General features: G+C 24.8%; 4 protein-coding genes across 8 annotated transcripts in view; 2 read left to right on the top strand and 2 right to left on the bottom strand.

Annotated features, from left to right (window-relative positions):
* Positions 1–1,547: 1,547 nt before the first annotated feature.
* Positions 1,548–5,093, bottom strand: LOC123264234 (signal peptidase complex subunit 3). The gene is made up of 5 exons (XM_044727421.1): positions 4,712–5,093; positions 4,576–4,649; positions 4,411–4,499; positions 1,886–1,989; positions 1,548–1,796 (listed from the first exon to the last, which is right to left on the bottom strand). Exons 1-5 carry the CDS (start codon positions 4,852–4,854, stop codon positions 1,667–1,669), a joined length of 540 nt encoding a protein of 179 aa, XP_044583356.1. The 5' UTR covers positions 4,855–5,093; the 3' UTR covers positions 1,548–1,666.
* Positions 5,094–5,183: 90 nt separating this feature from the next.
* On the top strand, positions 5,184–11,031 carry LOC123264231 (exosome complex component RRP43-like). The gene is made up of 7 exons (XM_044727420.1): positions 5,184–5,393; positions 6,349–6,385; positions 6,588–6,725; positions 8,559–8,853; positions 8,922–9,042; positions 9,501–9,604; positions 10,900–11,031. Exons 1-7 carry the CDS (start codon positions 5,377–5,379, stop codon positions 11,004–11,006), a joined length of 819 nt encoding a protein of 272 aa, XP_044583355.1. The 5' UTR covers positions 5,184–5,376; the 3' UTR covers positions 11,007–11,031.
* Positions 11,032–13,677, bottom strand: LOC123264235 (caltractin). Of its 3 annotated transcripts, none has more exons than XM_044727423.1 (2): positions 13,427–13,677; positions 11,032–11,592 (listed from the first exon to the last, which is right to left on the bottom strand). In XM_044727423.1, the coding sequence occupies exons 1-2, from the start codon at positions 13,430–13,432 to the stop codon at positions 11,107–11,109; spliced, it is 492 nt and encodes a 163-aa protein (XP_044583358.1). In that variant the 5' UTR covers positions 13,433–13,677; the 3' UTR covers positions 11,032–11,106. The 3 variants fall into 3 exon arrangements, with proteins under 3 accessions (XP_044583358.1, XP_044583360.1, XP_044583357.1); XM_044727425.1 differs by having other exon boundaries at positions 11,032–11,588; positions 13,429–13,677; XM_044727422.1 differs by having other exon boundaries at positions 11,032–11,595; positions 13,430–13,676.
* Positions 13,678–13,863: 186 nt separating this feature from the next.
* LOC123264229 (endoribonuclease Dicer) overlaps positions 13,864–23,106 on the top strand; it is a 43,298-nt gene continuing 34,055 nt past the window's right edge. For all 3 annotated transcript variants that reach the window (XM_044727414.1, XM_044727413.1, XM_044727412.1), the window contains exon 1: positions 13,864–14,030. In XM_044727414.1, the coding sequence (XP_044583349.1) occupies positions 14,024–14,030 (7 nt within the window). In that variant the 5' untranslated portion in view covers positions 13,864–14,023. The remainder of the gene's footprint in view (positions 14,031–23,106) is intronic.

The following is a 23,106-nucleotide window of genomic DNA, read 5'->3' as shown; positions in this document are numbered from 1 at the left end:
TCCGTAAAGAGCCCCCGATCTTACTAGGGAGTTGTAAAGGTACATCCTGTCTCGTCTCTGAGTGAGTTTCTGCCTATTCTCTCAATCAGCCCCCACGTAGAGTTTAGTGCTTTCTTGGCCTTGGCTGCCATTTCGTTAATGTGCTTCTTCCAGCTGTTGTTGCTGGATATCCAGCAGCCCAGGTATTTGAAGTCTTTCACTTCTTCTAGTTGATCATCGCCGTATTTCCAATTTGCAGAGGATTTTTTCATTAAAAAAATTTTTTGTTCGCTAATTTAAATTGGAGAATTTTTTTTTTTGTTCTAAATTTTAGATTCTCTACTTTTTTTTTTTTTTTTTTTTAATTGAGAAGTTTTTGTAAAAGTAGAAAAAGAATTAGAAATTTTTTATTTATTGAAAAATTGTTTCATTTTTTTTTAGTTTTGTTATATTAAAAATTCTTAAATTTTTTTTTGTTAATTTATAATTTTCTGTTAAGGTAGAAAAAAATGATAAATTTTCATTTATATTTATTAAAGAATTGTTGAACAATTTAAAAATAATTTTTAACGCGTCTAAATTTGAATTTTTCTTACACGCTGAAATTAGCGGCTATGTTCAGACTGGTTTTATAAAATTTTATAATTAAGACCCAAAAAATTTACAAAATTAATTTTTGAATTATGAAGAAAATTTTGGGAAAAATTGGAAATTTTTATTTAAGGTTCAATTTTTTTTTTTAGGATGCTTTTGAATGCTTTTAAAGGAATTTTTAATAAGTTGCGTCTATGTTCATCTTCAAGAATTTGAATTTTTTTTACACACGTTAAAATTGGCGACTATCTTCAGACTGGCTGTATAATTTTTGGGACGCGAAAGTTTATTTTTTAATTATGAAGCAAATTTTGGGATAAATTAAAAATTTTTGAGCTGAAAGAGGATTAGAATAATTATATTTTTGTTTTTAGCTTGGAATTTTGGGTTTTGAATTCGAATTGTATTTAAGGAAGACACATAAGTTGGGAAACGCAGCTGTATTCACTTTTTTGGAATTGTTCAGGAAGTTAACAGAATTTTGTGAAGAAAATTGGAAATTTAAATTCAGGTTAAGAATTTTAGTGTCTATTTTTACTGTAATTTCTGTGAGATGCAAAATTTTGGGTTGTAATTGTTAAGTTTTTACAATTTAGGAAATTTCAGAATTAATATTGGAAATTTTGGATTTAGTGGAGGGTTAGAAAATTTTAATTTGAGTTTTTTTTTTATTTTTAATTAAATTTGTGTGTCTATCTCCAAATTTATTTCTGTAAGACACAAAAATTGAATAAAAAATTTATCAAGTAAGTTACTTGAATTTTAAAATAAAAATTTCAAATTCTAAAATTAGTTTTAATTTTAATTAAAAATTTTTGTGTCTATTCTCATTGAAATTTTTATAACATAAAAATTAACTTTTAAAATTATTATTTAAATTAGTTAAATTTTCAAATAAAAAAATTTTAATTTCGATTTTGTTTTAATTTATAAATTTTTGTGTCTATCCATTTAAATCTCTAAAGTACTAAAACTAAAATAATTATCTTTAAAAATTTTATTGATATAAATGTACAGACAGAATTTAAATGCATAAGTATTTAATAATATAATTAATTAATATTAATTATGCAATAATGTACGAATTATTTATTTAAAGTTTATTAGTTGTATATTCTGGTGGGAATGCAAATGTATGAGACCCAAATGCATTTACGCTAGGTAATAATCCAGCATTCGGTATTATGTTCCACGACAACGTTAATGTCACATTTTGGTTGCCCCTAAAACAAAATAATTATTCATTTATTTATTTATTTTTAAGAAAATTTTTTAAATTGTTTGATATTTTGTATAATTTGTTGATACGTACTTGAGACCATTACCGTCATCCCAGAAATAATATTTAGTGTTTACATTTTTGAAATCGAGGACTGCATTGTCACCACGGAGAACTATTTTATCCCACAGTACAACCTGTAAATAATGAATAATTATTATTATTTATAATTAATTAAATTAATTTTGATAAAATTTTTAAAAATAAAAATTCAATAATTTATTACTACAAAAAATTAGAAATTTTAGTTTTTTAGTATTACATTGAAATCAAAATTAAAAATTCCACAGCTTTTCTTAAAATCTTAAAGATAGACCTAGGAGGACTCCATTTATTTTGGTACTTATTCAATCAATGAAATCTTTATTGAGCTCTTATGATTTTTTCATAAAATTAATATTTTAGGAAATATGATCATCTTTCTTTGTAGCCCGATCATAATTTTTCATTTTTTGTAATCTAGTAACTATTGAAGTTAATTTATTTCTAAAAATATTGAAGATAGACCAATAGTATAGAAACATTGTAATTAGGAAATTTTGTAAGCTACAATTTTAGTCTTTTATGATTTTTTCCTAATATCAAAATTTTAGGCGTTATTGTCATTTTTATTATAACTAAATAATAATTTATCATTTTTAACTGTTAGCACTGCTTAAGTTACAGTATCTTCTAAAATATCAAAGATAGGTCTATAGTATAACAACATTTTTCATAGGAAATTTTCTAAGCTGCAATTTTGGTCTCCCATGATTTTTTTCTAAAATCAATATTTTAGGAGTTATGATCAATTTTTGAATAACTAGATCATAATTTATCATTTTTTATTATGTTAACATTAATTAATTAGCTATATCTCCTAAAATATTTAAGATAGACCTCTAATATAAAAACATTTTTAGTAGAAAATTTCCTAAGCTACAACTTTAGTATCTTACAAATTTTTCATAAACTCAATATTTCAGGAGTTATGAACATTTTTTCATTGCTTTAATGATTCTTTTTTTCAACATTCCAGCACTAATTTTATCTTATTCTTAAATTAAAAAATTAATAAAAAAAAAACTCAAAATCTTCATTAACTTTTTCGTATAAAAAGAAAAAAAAATTATGATACTAAAATTTAGACGTCTAATAATTAAAAAAAATTTTTTAACAAATAAATTATAGCAAGAAAAGTATATTTAAAAAATTTCAACTTTAGAAGCTTTAAAAAATTAAAAATGCAATTTTTTAAATATAATTTTCTAGACCTTATTTATTTTATGATTTATCTTGGAATCTTCCTATCTCGAAAACAGTTTCTAAAATAAACTCAGCTCTTTATAGCTTAAAATTACGCAAAAACATTTATACATCTAATATTAAAAAACCCTTAGTCTCAACAACAATATTACCTATTATTGATTATTGTACCATTATCATGTCAAATTCTACTTATGATAACGATAGTAAACTTCATCGAGCTGTAAATTCGGCTATTCGTTTAATTTATAGTCTGAAACTAGATGAGCATATTTACCCCTTATAAACGTGAATTAGGTTGGCTCTCTGTGAAGAGTCGGCGTATTTATTACACTTCTTGCTTTTTCTATAAGTTATTAAATATCGGTAAGCAAAGCTATTTACGAAAATTATTTTTTGAAGACCTGACTATTCGACGTTCTGAGACTTGCAGCAAAAAAGAATTATGTTTTTTTCAAATTGCCAAATTTTTCTTCTACACTCTATGAACTTTCGTTTGTTGTAACAGTAATACGTCTATGGGAGGAACTATCACCGGATATAATAAATTCTTCAAGTTTAGAAGTTTTTAAAAACAAAATATTTGATCTCGATATCTAAGCAAAAGTCCTTTATCAGTTAAATCATTATACTCATTAAATTAAATATTGTTAATGTATTTTCTTTTGTTTACTCCAAAAACTACATTACCAATGTATTAACCAATTGTCATATTATTTTATATTTTTCTACTTTAATTACATCATAAATTTATAAAATTGTCATATCCTAAATATTTATATTAAACATGTATGTATTTTGTATAATTTGCCATCAGGTCTAAACTTTGGCATAATTGAATAAATCTAAATCTATGTATCAAGAAAAATAAAAAAAATTGTCAAGTGTCTGCTAATTTCAGTGTCATAAAAATTACCAAAAAAAAATTATGACAAGTTAGCAGTCATTTGATCATTTAAAAATTTTTTTCTTCCAAAGAATTATTTAAAAAAAATTCCATTTTTTAATTTTAAAAATTTTTGTCAATTTTTTATGAAAATTAATTTAGCAGATATTTAATAATTTAAAAAATTTTTGTAATAAATAAATTATTGTTAAACAAATTAGAAAAAAAAAATTGACGTAGAAATTTAAAAAAATAAAAAATACAATTTTTTTTAAATAATTTTTTGGAACAAATTTGTTTGTTAAAAAAAAATTGTCAAGTAAATGCCAACTTTAATGTCATAATTTTTTTCTGCTACAATTTATTTGTAAAAAAAATTTTTTAAATTATCAAATATCTATTAAATAAATTTTCATAAAAAAATTACCTGGTTAATATGATTCGCTTCAGTTTGATATTCAGCCGTCAAATAAAGGAACAGCTGTTTGACATTCCAATTGAACAGCGGAGTGAGATGTAATAACAGTATAATTAAGGATTATAAATAAATAATTTAATTACTACTTAAATAAATAATAATAAAAAAGGATATCAGTTTGCAGGTCAAACGTCAAGAATCCAAGATCGTTTCTTTCCCTGGACGCGCTGTAGTCTGGAACATTTTTCCTGCAACAAGTTCCAACATTAAAAAAATTGAAAATAAATTAAAAAAATAAATAAATACTTACACGACTACTTTGACAGTATTTAAATTAGCAACTGCACGGTAGTCGAGGAACACAGTCGACAGGAAACAGAAAAATGTCAGGAAACCGGCGACACTTACCGTGTATGCCAGAATTGCATTTGCTCTCGTGAACACAGTATGCATGTTTAATTAATTAATTAATTTATTTTTATAATAATAATTAACCCTATTACGTATTTACTTATCAAGATGCTCGTGAAAAAAATTCAGAGGAATTTCTCCAACATTTGGCGGATTAATAATTTATTTGTTTGGTTAACTATTGAATAAAATTTACCAACGTCATCAATTCAACATTTAGGTAAGTTGTATTTATTGAAACGTGTGTTTTACTTTATTATTATTATTATTATCTTTTTTTTTTCTTACTAATTATTGTTATGATTATTGATATTATGATTGTTAATGTGACTGTACAAATTTTTAACTTCGAAAAGTTCTCCAGGTAGCGCGTCAGCTGTTTCATGAAAATTGAGCCAGTTTTTAAAATGACAGGTGGAAGTTTTAAAAGAGCGCCTTTAGGTTTCACATGTGGAGTGTTGGAGGTTAGAGTGTTGTTGTAAATATTGTGAACAATTATTGGAGCTTGTAATTTTGTTTTTTGTTTATTAAGGAATATTTTAATTGTTTATTGGAATTTTTATTATGGCGTCGCTTTATCAGTAAGTAATTTTTGACCCATGTCTAGTAGTTTCACATGAGGAAATTCTTGTGAAACTAAAATTAACCGACAGTGGAAAATTTTCATTTTTTTTTTATTAATTGAATTAGCAATAAAAAAATATTTTTAAAAAATTGCACGTATAGTTTTTCAAATTTTTACATGTGGAATTTTTTGTTTTAATTTTTTTGTAATGATTTTATTAATAAAAAAAATTCTGAAAATTGTCAGCTGTCTGCTAATTTTATTTATGAAAATAAAGTTAGCCGACATCTAAAAAATTTTATGATTTTTTTTATTGAAGAATGATTGCAAAAAAATTTTTCATTTGTTAAAAATTTAAAAAACTATAAGTGTAATTTTTTTAAAATATTTTTTAGCTATCATTTAATCAATTAAACAAAATAAAAAAATCAAAAGAGTCGGCTAACTTCATTATTATATTTTATTTTCATGAAATTCTTATAAATAATTGGATATTTTTTAAAAATATTTTGTTAATTTTTTTTTTAAATTAAAAAATTTTTAGTCAGCTGATTTCAGTGTCATAATATTTTTTTTAAATAAATCAGCTGACTACTGGAAATTTTAAGAGTTACTTTAAGAAAATAAATTGTTTTTAAAAAAAAAAAAAAAATATAATTGTGTTAATAGTTTTTTTGAATTCTCCCACATGGAATTTTATTAAATTTTGTTTATAATTAAATATTTCTAGGAAATTATTTTTAAAAAACGACATTTGAAGTTTTTTTTGAATTTCTACACGTGAAATTAAAAAAAAAATTTAATGCAAAAATTCATATTTAAACATTTAAAAAAATTAAGAAATTATAATTTAATAATTTTGAAGTAAATTTTCTATAGAAAAATCATTAATTATAAACTCATACTTAAAATTTAATTATTTAAATTTTGTATTTAATTATGAATAATTATTTTTTATTTTATTTTTCTAGAACACTGTATCCATCAAAATACTTAAAAGATTATTTGGTAAGTTAATAATGTTCATAAAAAAATATATAAAAAATTCATAGGAAAAATGGACCAAGTTATAATTAAAAAATATTTACCGAGCATATAATCTTCAATTAATAACAATATTATTAATTTTATACCCAATCGGTTAACTACTACTCCATTTACCTTAAACGAATTTATATAAATAATTATTAATAAATAATTTTAATTCTAGTCACAAGATATTCGCCCAGATGGCCGCGAATTTTTAAACTACCGACCAGTAAATGTCAATGTATCTTCAATAACCCAAGCTGATGGATCTGCAATTTATAAAATCGGAAACACTAAAATAGTCTGTGGTATCAAAGCTGTAAGTAAACTACTAATAACAATTATAATTAACGTAAAAATATTTAAATCTATGTAAGTTTTGTAGTAATTCAACAAATCGTTTATTAAATATTATATTAATCTGATTAAATAAATAGTAGTTTATAACTTTGGGAAAAAATATTTAATAATAGTACGATTGAATGATATTTAAATAAATGCCCGAAAGGATACTAATATTAGGTACATTAGATTATTTAAAAACACATATTATTCACCATATCTATTTTTTTAATTATTAACATCATTTTTATAAGTTTAATTTTTAATAATTAATCTTTGATATTTTATTATTTAGACAAATTTTTATTTATTGATCATAAAGTTATTGATTTAATATAAATTCATGATAAATTTAGGTACCAAAGACGGCGAGATTAAATTATAATTACCAGTTTGAATAACTTTCTGATATTTTTACCCAAACTTATTTTTTTTTATTATAAAAATTCGGTATATTTCTGTGCATGCTCAAATTTTTATTTCAAGTATAATAGAAAATTGATAATTATCTCTTGAATAGGGTAAATACCCTAATAGATGGACACTCCCCAATAGATGGACAATTATTATTTCTAGAAGTAATTAAATTAGTTTTAAGAACAAAAATCTTAAGTCGTTATTTTTTTTTTATGTCTACAAGTAGTTCTGAGAGCGAAACGTAATTTTTTTTTTAACTTTTTATTTAAAATAATAGTTTAATAAAATTATTTAAATTGGACGTCTCGAGGTTTTGCTCCGAGAGCGCCACCACTAGTAAGCATGTGACAGATAGCTGGTGGACGTTATTTGTTATTATTATTAAAAATAATAAAAAAAAGTAAGATTTGTACATTTGATTACGCTTATATTTCACTAACAAAGCTAGAAATATAATATTTTAATGATAAAATCGAAAAAAAATAATAGAATTTAGTGTCTATCTATTGGTGACACTTTTCTGACCTCTATCCAATAGATGGACATTGAGTTTATATGATGAATTTTCTTATTTTTTTTTTTATTTTATTGGTGGATCAATGTGAGAATAAGAGTAAAGATTATAATAAACAGACATGTACTGAAAATGAAAGTATTATTATGATTATTGAAGAAATTGAAGAGAAAAAAGAAAACGCTGAATAAAAGAGAAAATTGAGAGAAGGAAATTTAAAAGCAAAAGAGAACAGACCTATTAAAAAGAAGAAGAAGACAACATAAAATGTTTTTAACGTTGTGTTTTATAAATTTATATTGATTATTTATTAATTATTAGTATTCTTTATACTAATATATTTTATATGTTACTTTGCATGAGAAAGCATCACGTGTTCAAAAATAATAAAATTACTTTATGATGTATTTTGAAAATTACTATCCGATTTATCACCTTTTCTCTTTAATTTTATCAAGCTTTATTTTTTAGTGGAAAAAATTAATAAATTAATTATTTCTGATATAAATAATGAATTGAAAATATCGCTTGCAAGTAGTGTCCATCTATTGGTATTGACTGTCCATCTACTGGGGTTTTGGACTTATTCTTACATTTTTCTTTTTTATTAATTACTACAACGTTTTACGAAGTTTTACTTATTTTTTCCTGGTTAATTATATATTTTTACATAAATATAATTTACTTTATCACAACTTATCTGTATATTACTATATTGTTTTTTTAATAGAACACGAGAGTTTGCTTAACCGTCCATCTATTGGGGTATTTACCCTATAAAATTAAATCACTAGATTTTTTAGAAATCAAATTTTTATCTTGCCTGGTCAATATTTGGAACTTGTACTTTATAACTAAAATTTATTGAACAAAAAACAGGAATTAGCAGAACCAAGAGCAGAATCTCCCGACTGCGGCTACCTGATTCCCAATGTCGGCCTAACACCTCTGTGTTCCTCAAAATACCGACCAGGACCACCGAGCGAAAATGCCCAAGTAGCCACTAAATTAGTCGACCAGATCCTTAATAATTCCCAAGCTGTTGATTTGCACGAGCTGTGTATTTGTAAAAATAAACTGGTCTGGGTTCTGTATTGCGATCTGGAGTGCATTGACTGCGACGGGTCGTTGATTGATGCTTGCATCGGTGCCTTGATGGCTGCACTATCAACTTGTAAGTATTTTTTTTTTTTAATCATTATTTATTTTATTATTAATTAACTAATTTTTTTATTGATACAGTAACGCTACCGGAAATTAGTTATAATGCAGAAGCTAAAACAACGGTGGTACATCCGACAAATCGACAACCTTTTACGCTTAAATGTTTGCTGTCGTCAACTACTTTTGCGATTTATGATGAGTTAGTAATTGTTATTATTATTAGTTTTATTGTTTCTATCGTCATCTACTGGTTTTAAAAATGGCTATAACTCCTAAAATGTTAATTTTAGGAAAAATTAATAAGAGATTAAAATTGGAGCTTAAAAAATTTCATACAAATAATGTTCTTATACTATAGGTCTATCCTCAATATTAGAAGATATAGTTGCAAACGTTTTAATTAAATAATTAATGGTGAAAAATTATGATCTAGGTACTATAAAAATGGCGATAACTCCTGAAATATTGATTTTAGGAAAAATTTTTAAAAGATCAAAATTGTAGCTCAGGAAATTCCCTATAGAAAATGCACTTATACTACAGGTCTATTTTCAATATTTTAGGAGATACAATAACTTAAGCAGTATTTAGATAATTAAAAATGAAAAATTACTATAAGCTCAAAAAAATTTTAATTAAATTGTTGGTGTTTTTCAGTGATTTATTGCTAGCAGATCCAACGGATGAAGAAGAAGCATTGGCGTTGAGTAAAATAACTATTGTTATGGATAAAAATGAAATGTGTTTCTTACATAAATCAGGTAGTTCCATAATTTCATAAAAAAATTTTTTAATTTTGACTAAAGTTTTACGATATAAATAAAATGAAGAAATTTCTATATTAATATAAGAATTTTTCTTATGTCAATATAGTAATTTTTCTAATGTATAAAAAGATTTTTATGGTTATAGATTTACAATTTTAAAGTAGACAAAATATTTGGTAGTTTTTCTAACTTCTATTAATTTTTTACTTTTTCATTGGAAAAATATTTTTTTAATACAGTAATAACTTCTACTTTTCCATAAAAAAATATATTTCTTAGTACAGTAAAATTCCTACTTTTTCATGAAAAAAAATTTTCATGTTAATAATAATAATCATTCCCACATTTCCATACAAAAAATATACTTATATCAAAATATGGTAAATATTTACAAGTGGGGTCCACCATTTTAATTTTCATTTTTTTGAACGAAATTTCTATTTGATTTTATTGATATATTTTTTTTTTAATACATAAAGAAATGAACAATTAAAAAAAAAAAAGTTAATAATCACAATTTTAACAAATTACAAAAATTTTCAAAATATTGTCTCAGGGTGTCCCAAAAGTCACGGACGCCATTGTAGCATCTGATGAAAAAAATAATTCGGTTTTTTTTCGACAACGATAACTAACGAACGAATCAACTGATTTTGACCGGGTTTGCGGCGATCGACGTGGTTTTTTGATCTTAAGAGCTGATTAGATTTTGGAATTGATCCGTGAAGCCATTTAAAAGTAATTCCAAAAAAACCTCATTTCAAAAAATTTCTTTTTGTAGTTTTATTGAGATTTCTCAAAATCTACTGGTTCGAATCGGTCCAAATAGTATTCAAAATCTAAGTTTGGTCAAGCCCTTTCGAATGGCACTGACCGCGATTAAATCGGTCAAGCCGTTCAAAAGTTATAAGAGGGACACACACACACACACACACACACACACACACACACACACACACACACACACACACACACATACATACATACATACATACATACAGACATACGGACATCATCGCGAAAACAATCAAGCTTCCTAGGACCTCAAAACGTCAAGATCTGATGAGAACTCGATTTTCGAAAAACGGGGTAAAACCAATAACTTCCCGATTTTTGAAAATTTTCAATTTTCTTAGCGGGAAGTTAAAAATTCTTATATTAACACCATAAAAATTTCCATACCAAAATAAAAATTTCTTTATACAAAAAAAAATTCTATAATTAAATAAACAAATAATTTTAAATATTTCAAAAAATCAATATAAAAAATAATTTCCAAATTCTTCCAGGTGGCGTCCCAATTTCTACCACATTACTAAAAACCTGCATCGACCAATCAAAGAAGCGCGCTGAAAAAATCTCCAGCCTCATAAGAACAGCGATCAAGGATTTATAAACCAATAAAAAAGAAAAAAAATATATACAAAACCTTAAAAAACTTTATTGCTGCCATAAAAACAATCCTGAGACACAAAAACACACAAAAAGATCCAACCTCAATACAAACAAGTTTTCTTCATGATCCTGAGAAATTCCTCCGGTGAAATAGCGCCGTCGCCATCGCGATCGGCCTCGTCGATCATCTCCTGGATCTCCTCATCAGTGAGAGTCTCTCCTAGCTCCTTGGCGACGCGCTTTAGGTTCTTGAAAGTAATCTTCCCGGTTCCGTCGTCATCAAAGAGCTTGAACGCGCGCATCACCTCTTGGGTGTCATCCTTCTCGGACATCTTCTCTGCGACTAGATGCAGAAAGTCTTCATAGGAGATGATACCCTCGTTATCGGGGTCGACCTTAGAGGTGAGTTTCTTGAGCTCTTCGCGTTTGTACTCGAAACCGAGCGCCCGGAGAACTACTTTTAGTTCCTTGCTCGCGATTATCCCGGTCCCGTCTTTGTCGAAGAGGTCGAAGGCTTCTTTTGTATCCGCTCGCTGCTGCTTCGACAAGTCCAGCTTGGATTTTTTAAAGCCTTTTTTTGACGTCGACGCCTGGTAAAAGATTTTAATCTATATTATTAAGAGAATAAGGAAAATTTTTTGTTAGCCGTATTCATTTGATAAAATGAGTTTATTGAACTCAAAAAATTATTTGAGAATAATAATAATTATCAAAAACCGCGGACAGATAAATAATATTTAACAACAATAATTTACCAAACTCGGACAAGTTATGTGTTGTTTTTTAAAGCCGACATCAATCAGGTTTTTTTTATTTATTTTAGATTATTTTGCATTTAAAAAAATTTCTGTTGTATTACTTGAGAATATTTATTTTGTTAGGTTGAGTTTTGAATAGAAAACTTGGATCAATTTTTTTAACCAAAAATTAATATAAAATTGAAAGAATAAACAAGTTGCATATTTTTTAAATATATTTTTTTAAGATTTATTGAAATTTATTAAGAAAATAAAGAAAAAACATTTAATTTATTTGTCTAGGTAAATTTTAAATTAGAAATTATTTTTTAAATTTGAATTTTCGCGGGAGAGTGACGTAGTTCTGTATCCGTTGCGCAACGCCATCTTACAGAAAGTTTAAAAAACTTTGCTAAGTCTGGGAACTTTTAAATGTTTTATTTAATTTAATAGGTGTTTTAAAATTTTAATTTATTTTAGATTATCTATATAATCGAGAGAATAAGATAAATTTTGACTCCGGCGTATTTAGGATAAAATGAGTTTTTTAAATTAAATTTAGTATAATTAAAAAGGTCGAGACCTGAAATAGAGTCTTTCAATGTTTCATATGCTTGTCTAAAATAGTTAATTTATTATGATGTTTCTGAAGTAGTTATAAATAGATTCGAATTTCGCGATAAACAAAATTAGTTCATCTATTATCTATTTTGTACATGTCAATGTGGTTATATGCAAAAAATTAATTTATATAATTAAGAGACTAAGAAAAAATTTTTAACGGGTAAATCTTTATCGTAAATTAGGTTTGATATTTTTTCAGCGGTAGTCATTTATGATTTAAATATTTAAGAGAGTAAGGAGAATTTTGTGACGAGGATATTATTATTTTTAAAGGAATTTTTATAGTTTTATTTTATATCATCAGAAATGTCTTGATAAGAATTAGTGCCTTTTGGTTTTATATATTTTTCAGTAGTCAATTATTTATGTCAAGTTTTTGGAGGAGTTTTTAATAGTTTGTTGGTTCTATAAATTTGTTCCGTCACATTTTTCCATTAAATTATTTGTAATTGATCATGGGATAGCACTATTATTTTCAAAATTTATTTAAAAAGTACCCAAACTACAAGTGTGATTAGAAATATCAAAAAAATCATTAAGCCAAAAGTTAACAGACTTTATAAATTTTTTTTTTTAATCTTATAACAATAAAATTTTGATAAAATAAATTTAATTAAAAAATTTCACATTTCAAAATTAAAAAAAAATAAGTCGGAATTTTTATAAGCATTTTTTTTATTGTAAATAATTTGTTATAAGAATTGAAAAATTTGACAGCTGTCAGTTCTTCAGTATCATCAAAATTTTCTTGATGACATTAAAGTTAGCAATCACTTGAAAATTTTTTAATTTTATTTATCAAACAAATTTTTTGCAAAAAATTACTTTAAAAAAATTGTATTTTTTTTAATTTCTAAAAGTCAATTTTTTTTCTCATTCTTTTTGCTATAATTAATTTGTTAAAAAAATTCTTAAAATTGTCAAATATCTTCTAAATTCATTTTGATATTTTCTCATTTTTAATCCATAAATCTCAGCAGTCACGTAGTGACTGCAGATTGCTAGTAAAGGTAAATTTTATAATTTTCTAAATTAATTAATAAATAATTAAAATTATTCTTACCATTTAGAAAATGAAAGACTGTTTATATACTTGAAAAGTTTGTTGATTTGACAGGATGTTGATGGTTTGTTGTTTTAAATTAATAGTTTAATTGTTTGATCAATATCACTCAACTTTTTTATTTATGTAACTAATTGACTAATTGCGGTGATTTAAATTAAAAATTTAATTATTATCTCGATTAAAAATGTCACATTTTCATCATCTTGATATGTAAACATAAACATCATTAAAATATTTCATAAACATAAAAATGAAAATAAAAAACAAAGAAAATTTTTTTATCCGGCAAGTTGTTAAAAAGTTTATAAATTACGACCACAGATGGCAGTAAGGTAAAATTCTACATTCTTTTATTTATTATGATTATTATTTTCCGTTTTCCCCCTCTCCAACATCAACTTATAAACACAACACCGATATTCACTTATTCTAGGTATACTAGGTATATACTAAAGTCCTAAGTAAATTACGTCAGCTGTTATCGTTAGCAGTATCAGTTATTGTCAAAGGCTGGGATTGCTGAGAATACCGGCGTAATATGCGCTTGAAATTTGAAGAATAAAATTGTTAAATATATAATTATCATAAACCATGACAAGTAAGTGATAAAAATTAAACTTTTGATTTATGAGTGTGAATTCAGCCGACATCCGACAATTGAAAACTTTAACAATTGATATTTTCATAAGAATATCAATTAGTACAATTTTTCAAAGTGATGATGGCGTGTATCAACAGACTCGATAGAGTCTGGTGCCAAGTTCCGTTCTCAAGCCAGACTGTCAACAGACTCGATAGAGTCTGGCGCCAAGTTCCGTTCTCAAGCCAGACTACCGAGTGTGTATATACCGTAAGCAGAACGGTTTTTTGAGGTTACAAATTTTTTTTCAAATTTACTTTGATTTTTTTTTTATATGATATTTTATAATAGTAGTTCATGCTTTTTATTACGCGTATTACTTGATTATTATCAATTATCTTTATAATTTCTATTTAACATTATTAAAAATAATCAGCACAAACTATAGTGACTCAGATTTTTAGATTTTAACTTTTTTCTTATGTAAAAAGCGGACGGCCAGAGACTAAATAATATAAGGGTGCATGCTAATCTTATAATAGATGGGAAACTACAGTGAAAAAAAGATATTTGAAAGCTTGCAATTACACGCGCCAGGCGGCGCAAGATTAACTTTTACATGAACTATAGCTTAAAGGGGATAGTTTGCCACCGGAAATGTATTAAATTAAAATTGTCAATTTTTATTATAATTACAAAAAATACTGAAATCCGAACAAAAACAGTTTCACTGTAAAAAAATCACGCCAAGTCCACGTTCATAAGACTATTAAAAAAAAAATTTTTATTTCTTTACAAAAAGATATAAAATAAAAAATTAAAAAATCCAAGTAACCGATATGGTTGTATATGATTTTCGGAAATTAAAAAAAATTTTGTTGTAGATTTAAAAATTAAAAGAACCAATTTTGGAACGTACTTGGTGTGCGTCATTGTGTACTTCAATTTTTTTTAAAAGTCCTAGTAGATAGATTTTAGGAATTTCATAAAAAGTGAAATATTTCGTAACCACGCACACTAAATACGTTGCAAAATTGTTTTCAATTGTCGGATGTCGGCTGAATTCACACTCATTCTGATTTTTATAAAAATTTTATATTAAATAAATATACATAAAATACTATAAATGTTTATAAAATAAAAATAATAATAATAATGACTAGAACAAAATATTAATTTTGAGTCAGCATTTTATTATTATTATTAGTAACGGCTTAATATTTTTAATAATAGTAATAATAATAAGAGTAATGATAGCAAGATAATAATTTTGAATCAAAATTTTATTATTATTATTATTATTATTATTATTCGCCTATTTTTTAAAAATAATAATATAATTTTGACTCAGTATTATTATTGTTATTTTTAAATTTCAAGTCGTTAATTACAATAATTATAATAAAAAGAAAAAGAAGAATAAAACGATAATTTTAATTCAAAATTTTATTATTATTATTGATTTATTATTTTTAAATAATAATAATAATAATTTTGACTAAGCGTTATTATTGTTATTTTAAAATACTAAGTTTGTTAATAATAATAATAATAATAATTATAATAATGTGGAGATCATATCTTCCACCCACTCCTATGTAATTTAACATTTATTATTATTTTGATAATTATCTATATTATTAAATTAAGGGGACCCGGTAGTCTAGCGGCCTAAAATTTTAGTTATTTTAAAAAATTTTATTTCTATATGAAGGTAATGACTAATGCTTTAAAATTTTTTTTACACTTATTATATTACTTATTAACTACATAAAAATGAAAATCAAAACAAAAAAAAAATTTTTTTTAAATTAGAAAAATGGCGCTGAAGTTCCCCTCTCCAAAAAAATTGGACCTGACTGGTGCGTGTCGATTGATCTCTCTCTCTAATCTGAAATTAAAAAAAATGACGGATATTTAATTAGTATAAGTATAAGTATTTTTTGAAAACGAGTTTCAGATTCGTACTTTTAACTACACGTCATTTTGTCAAATATATTTTTTTTTTCATTCTAGTTCCGACGATAACTATACTATACTATATGAGATCCTAATAAAATATAATTTTAGAATTGTCATAAGATTAAGAAATATCTATTAGTTTGATGGTAAGAAGCTTAAGGGTTTTTCTAAATTGTTTTCCAAAAATATATTCTCAATAATCTACCTTTTTCTAGAAGCAATTAAAGGATTAGAAACTATTGTCGCCTGGCCAGAGACCCGGGCCCATTAATTGCTCTCTACTTCTACCTCTCTCAACTAAAATACTCCTAAGGTAAAGTACCCAGTACTTGAACAGACTTTTCGAATTGTTGTAATACAAAATCCGTATATTTATTATGAATAATATGCGCATGTTATAATTATTCAATGATACAGTAATTGATTTTTGTAAGTTTTTTCAATTATAAATCAAAACAATTGGATTTTTGTAGGGGTATGCGAATATTCGAGTTTACGAATTATTCGCCTCGAATTCGAATCGAATATTCGAATAATTCGAATAGTCTGAATAATTCGAATCGTTCGAATAGTTCAAATAATTCAAATAATTCAAAAAGCCGTTTTCTGTTGATAAACTGAATAATTTTTGTGTAAAAATTAATTCGTTTCATTTTATTTGACTAAATGAAGTCTTCATAATTATTCGATAGTAACCCGAGTCAAAAAAATGAACTTACATGAGCTTAAATCAATTGTTTTAATATAGAAGTTAAGTTCATTCAAGTTAATTTTTTCAACTTGGGAAAGTCTGCTTATTATTTATAATAAATATCTCTTTGTGTATTTGGACTCCCCGCCTCGGGACACCTCGCCATTTTGACATTTTTCCGGGAAAATTCGATTTTTTAAAAAATGAGATCTACGGACCCGATCGATCAGACATTGAAGTAGTGTAAATATAGACTATATTTGGAAATTCTATAGCTTTACTAGCTGACCCGGCAAACGTTGTTTTGCCATGTGAATAATTTCTAGAGAATTTCTAGTGTCGAAAAAAAAATACTAACTTATTGGAAGTGTATAAGGATGTGGAATATGAGTGAAAAAGGCCTGGAGCGCTGTGAACGATGAGGGAATGTTGTTTAAAAATAACAAAACACCAAACATTAATTGTTTTAATTTATTAAAAGTAATAATTATTTATATAATTAATTAATTACATAATATTAATCTCTTAATGCTGCAGCGTGAACAATATTTTTTGTTAGCCCGTCTAATCTCATGACTTCATTGCGTTCAGCTCGTGTATCGTCTGATTGTTCTTGACGCAATTGCGCCATTCTCACACGCGCTCTAGTATTTTCTTCCTGAACTTGTTCTTCGGTTCTTTGGGCTCTTCTATTTCGAATGCTTCTAGATTTATTTGTATCACGGCTCAAATCCGGAGACACGATAGTGTCTCGCGCCAAGTACACATCCAATATATGGCGTGAGACAACGTGTCTCTATTCTCTCATCATATGTCAACATAACCTCCTCACATATTTAGCTCTATATTTTTTTATTATTGCTAAGACACTAACACTTGACATCATTGTTAATAAGTTTCTTTTTACCAATTATGCATATATTACAAAAAATTATTGGATCTTAACAATTATTTAATATATCGCCAGTTTGAGAACTTTTGCTTGCGCCTGTTTTCGATTCTACGAGAGATTTTACAAATTTAGGGCGTATTTTCTTATTTCCAAGTTGGCACCACTTAACCCTGTTATTCTACCACACGCATAAAAATGATTTTGTTGAAATAACAAAAGACGGGATAACTGAAAAATATGTGCTGGTAACAAATGAGTGTTGTTATAGTAACAAATTCATTAGTCGCATTCACAAAATGTTTCAAGTTGTACAATAATGGACAATAATTTATCCCTGCTTGTGTTGCTTTGGTATCGATGAAAGTTTGGATTTATGAAAATTTGTCCAAATAAATATGAAAGTTTGTAAAAATGCTAATGAATCTAAATGAATAAAAGCACAGAAAAATTTCCATATAAATAAATATAAATACAAATGATTATATGTAAACTAGATCATCTGTGCAATTGTACAGTTGTACATATGACCAACTGAACAAATAAAATTCCCTATTTTTAAAAATACGTACAACTAATAATATGTTTATTTGATTTAAATTCCAAAAGTATAAATGGAAAAATGAACATTACTGTAAATGAAAATGTATATATTTAATAGTTAATAAAAAATATCATTTGAATAAATGATTAATAATACAAGTGTATAAAAAAATAAATGATACATTGACTTAATGAATTTATGTATTTAAAAAGATATATCCGGATGTAAAAAGCTATGATAATTATTTGAACAAAAGAAATTGCGGATAAATAATGGTAATGAATAAATGTAGAAATGATTTTATGAATAAACGACATTATGATCATTAGTATTTTTAAGTTTTTGTATAAATGAATATTTGTAAACATGATGATCTGAACAAATGAAAACTGTCCGAATGGATATTTGAATAAATGAAATTCTGTCCAAGTAAATCAATACAAATGAACATCTGGATTAAAAGAAATCTGTAAAAATGAATATTTGTCCAGAAGTTAAACTGCCAAAATGAATATTTGTCCAAAAGTTAAACTGTCAAAATGAATATCGGTGAAAAAAAAAATTTCCACAATATCTCTCTAATAATTTTATTTCATTAGCATGTTGGAATGTATTAAGAACGAACTTTATAACATTCCACCCTCAAACGAGTGTACGGGGACGTTAAAAATTAAGAGAAATTTAAATGTATAACTTGTATAGGTGTGAAAGAAACGGATTTAATGAGTAGAAATTTCACTCACTGAGTACAGTGCGGGGGCGTTAAATATTTAATAAAAAATAAAAAATTTTTAACTTACAGCTCCTACAGGTTTGAAAGTTGGATGTAGTTCTCGTTGCATATAAGGGATTTAGAAATTTTTATTTTAAAAAATGGCAAGTGGCTGAAAATTTTTCTAAATGAAAAGTTATAGTTTGCAAATGTAAATTCTGTTTAATTACCGGAATAAAAAAGATTGTATTTAATTAGATACGATTATAGATAATTTATATGGGGCATTTCATGCCAAATCGACCACTTTTGAACCTGACCCTTTTCGATTTTTCTGAAATTTTGGTATCTTTCTGTACCGTATTGAAAATAATTATCTGAATTTTTACAAATTTTTACCCAACCAAAAAGTTACGAGTTATTCAAAAAGACAGGTTTTTTTTTTTTAAATACCCACAACTTTTGAAAATTAACTTATTGGGATGATTTTTTTAGAAATTTTTGTTTTTAAATATATTTTTCAGAAAAAATGAAAATTTTATCTAACTTTATTGGAAAATAATGAAATCTTATCGATGATTGTCACTTTTAATTTTAGTTTTTATTTTTTTCTCGGATTTTAAAGTTTTGTAAATTTGCTAAAAAATTTGCAGAGTGGTATAACGAAAACAAACATTTAAAAAAATTTTTATTTTTCATTTCTTAAAAAATATAAACAAAAAAATACCACTCTGATAATTTCACGACATTCGCAGAAAGTACTGAAGTTTTTATAAAAAAACGAAAATTAATAATGTCAACAATCCCAAAATTTTTTTTTTTTACAAAAATTTCATAAAAAAAAAACGTTGAATATCAATGCGAATTATTATTTGAATTTTTTTCTGAAAATATATTTAAAAACAAAAATTAAAAAATCATCCAAATAAGTTGATTTTCAATAAAGTTATGGTTATTTAAAAACTGCCTTCTTTGAATAACTCGTAACTTTTATTTTGGTTGGGTAAAAAATTTGCAAAAATTCTGATAATAATTTTCAATACGGTAGAGAAAGATACTAAAATTGCAGAAAAATCGAAAAGGGTCCGGTTCAAAAGTGGTCGATTTGGCATGGAATGCCCCACATATAATTGTATCTCGTCTATTTATAATTGGATGTAATTATATCCAATTATATAAAATCATTCAAAATCATCAAGTAGAATTATATATACATAATTAGATACAATTGTTTAAAATTATATTAAATTTTATATGATTCACCTCCACAACTTAATAAAATTTTATACAATTATATATACTTAGATACAATTGCATAGAATTATATCTAATTACACACCACTGTATAAAATTGTATAAAATTATATATAATGAGATACATTTATATATAATTTAACGGAATTCTCTTCTACGATCTCAGATAATTATATATAACAAGATACAATTTTATATAATTGTGGACAACTCTGTATAATTGTATAGAATGCATGGTCTTGAAACAGACTTCTGCAATTTCATGTAAGTACACATATGTATTTATGTATCTGTTTTAAATTTAACAGGATTGAATATATTGTGATTACTAAGTATAAGACATTCCCTTTTTTATGTAAGAGTCTGTTTTTCCAATTATTAATAATCTTTTAATATAGAGTATTCTGTGGATTAAATAATAGGAACTATATTAACTTATATAAAAATTAAATTTCACAAATATTAATTATTAGTAAATTTTTCTTTATCTTGAGTTTCTTCATTATTAATCTCTTGTCCTTTTCAAACTGTAAATATTATAAATTTAGAAATAGTATCAGTCACTTTTATTATTATTTTTATTTTACGTAAGTTTATTTAAAGTGAAACAAATATTAATACAATTTTTAAACTAATTCTTTTTAACGTTGAATCTATTACAATATATAGATAACAAAAATAATAAATTAAATAATAATTATAATGTAAATAAACCATCATAACACAAATCGCAATAATAATATATTATAAGTCTTTTTCCTAACCATTGTATTATTTACGTTTTGAAGATATTAATATTTCAATTAATTTTTTTTTAATGTAATTGATAATATCAATTATTTCATATTATGAATTATTTAATGTAGGTAATATTAATTTTTATTAATTAGGTATTTTTAGACTTTAAACTTAGACTTTAAACTTTTCAATAGACTTTAAACTTTTAACTTTAAACTTTTCAATTAATTAATATTATTAAATATATTGAGTTTTATTTTATATTAGGTTATTAAAATGTACCAGCCAGTCTTGCCTTGCACAATGCCAGGAAACAAGTAAACTCGCTGTAATGATGTGGTTTTTCAATCAACGCCTTTTGATGGTCAGAGCGATTATAATGAACCTGCAAACATAAAAAATAAAATAGCATTAAATTTTAATTTATATTCTATTTCACAATTTTTGATATACTAAATAGAAATATATAATAGTTAATAATAAATAAAAAGAATTACAATCCAACTTACTAAGAATCCATCCAACAGCTCTAAGAAGCGTTGATAAATGTCACCAGCACTTTTTTCACGACGAACAAAAATAGATTCTTCAGCAATTTTTCTGTAATAAAAATAAAGAAAATAATTACTTTTTATAACATTGGTAATTAATAACCAATTATTCGAGACAAATATTATTAATTTAATATCAAAAAATTGTAATTAAAAAACTTACTGCCAAATATGGTAATGCTCAGTGTACAGGTCTGTAAATTCAAAAATTCGATCGTATTTATTCAACTTATAATATATTATTATTGCGATTTGTGTTATGATGGTTTATTTACATTATAATTATTATTTAATTTATTATTTTTGTTATCTATATATTGTAATAGATTCAACGTTAAAAGAATTAGTTTAAAAAATTGTATTAATATTTGTTTCACTTTAAATAAACTTACGTAAAATAAAAAATAATAATAAAAGTGACTGATACTATTTCTAAATTTATAATATTTACAGTTTGAAAAGGACAAGAGATTAATAATGAAGAAACTCAAGATAAAGAAAAATTTACTAATAATTAATATTTGTGAAATTTAATTTTTATATAAGTTAATATAGTTCCTATTATTTAATCCACAGAATACTCTATATTAAAAGATTATTAATAATTGGAAAAACAGACTCTTACATAAAAAAAGGGAATGTCTTATACTTAGTAATCACAATATATTCAATCCTGTTAAATTTAAAACAGATACATAAATACATATGTGTACTTACATGAAATTGCAGAAGTCTGTTTCAAGACCATGCATTCTATACAATTATACAGAGTTGTCCACAATTATATAAAATTGTATCTTGTTATATATAATTATCTGAGATCGTAGAAGAGAATTCCGTTAAATTATATATAAATGTATCTCATTATATATAATTTTATACAATTTTATACAGTGGTGTGTAATTAGATATAATTCTATGCAATTGTATCTAAGTATATATAATTGTATAAAATTTTATTAAGTTGTGGAGGTGAATCATATAAAATTTAATATAATTTTAAACAATTGTATCTAATTATGTATATATAATTCTACTTGATGATTTTGAATGATTTTATATAATTGGATATAATTACATCCAATTATAAATAGACGAGATACAATTATATGTGGGGCATTCCATGCCAAATCGACCACTTTTGAACCGGACCCTTTTCGATTTTTCTGCAATTTTAGTATCTTTCTCTACCGTATTGAAAATTATTATCAGAATTTTTTGCAAATTTTTTTACCCAACCAAAATAAAAGTTACGAGTTATTCAAAGAAGGCAGTTTTTTTTTTTTTAAATAACCATAACTTTATTGAAAATCAACTTATTTGGATGATTTTTTTTTTAATTTTTGTTTTTAAATATATTTTTCAGAAAAAATTCAAATAATAATTCGCATTGATATTCAACGTTTTTTATGAAATTTTTGTAAAAAAATTTTGGGATTGTTGACATTATTAATTTTCGTTTTTTTTTTATTAAGAACTTCAGTACTTTCATCGAATGTCGTTATATTATCAGAGTGGTGTTTTTTTTTTTTTATATTTTTTTTTTTTAAGAAATGAAAAATAAAAATTTTTTTTAAATGTTTGTGTTTCGTTATACCACTCTGCAAATTTTTTAGCAAATTTACAAAACTTTAAAATCTGAGAAAAAATAAAAACTAAAATTAAAAGTGACAATCATCGATAAGATTTCATTATTTTCCAATAAAGTTAGATAAAATTTTCATTTTTTTCTGAAAAATATATTTAAAAACAA

This window comes from Cotesia glomerata, linkage group LG4 (genome assembly GCF_020080835.1).
Source record: "Cotesia glomerata isolate CgM1 linkage group LG4, MPM_Cglom_v2.3, whole genome shotgun sequence".
Classification (NCBI taxonomy): domain Eukaryota; kingdom Metazoa; phylum Arthropoda; class Insecta; order Hymenoptera; family Braconidae; genus Cotesia; species Cotesia glomerata.
The sequence above is the reverse complement of the archived record's forward strand: the minus strand, read 5'-3'. Positions and strand labels throughout refer to the sequence as shown.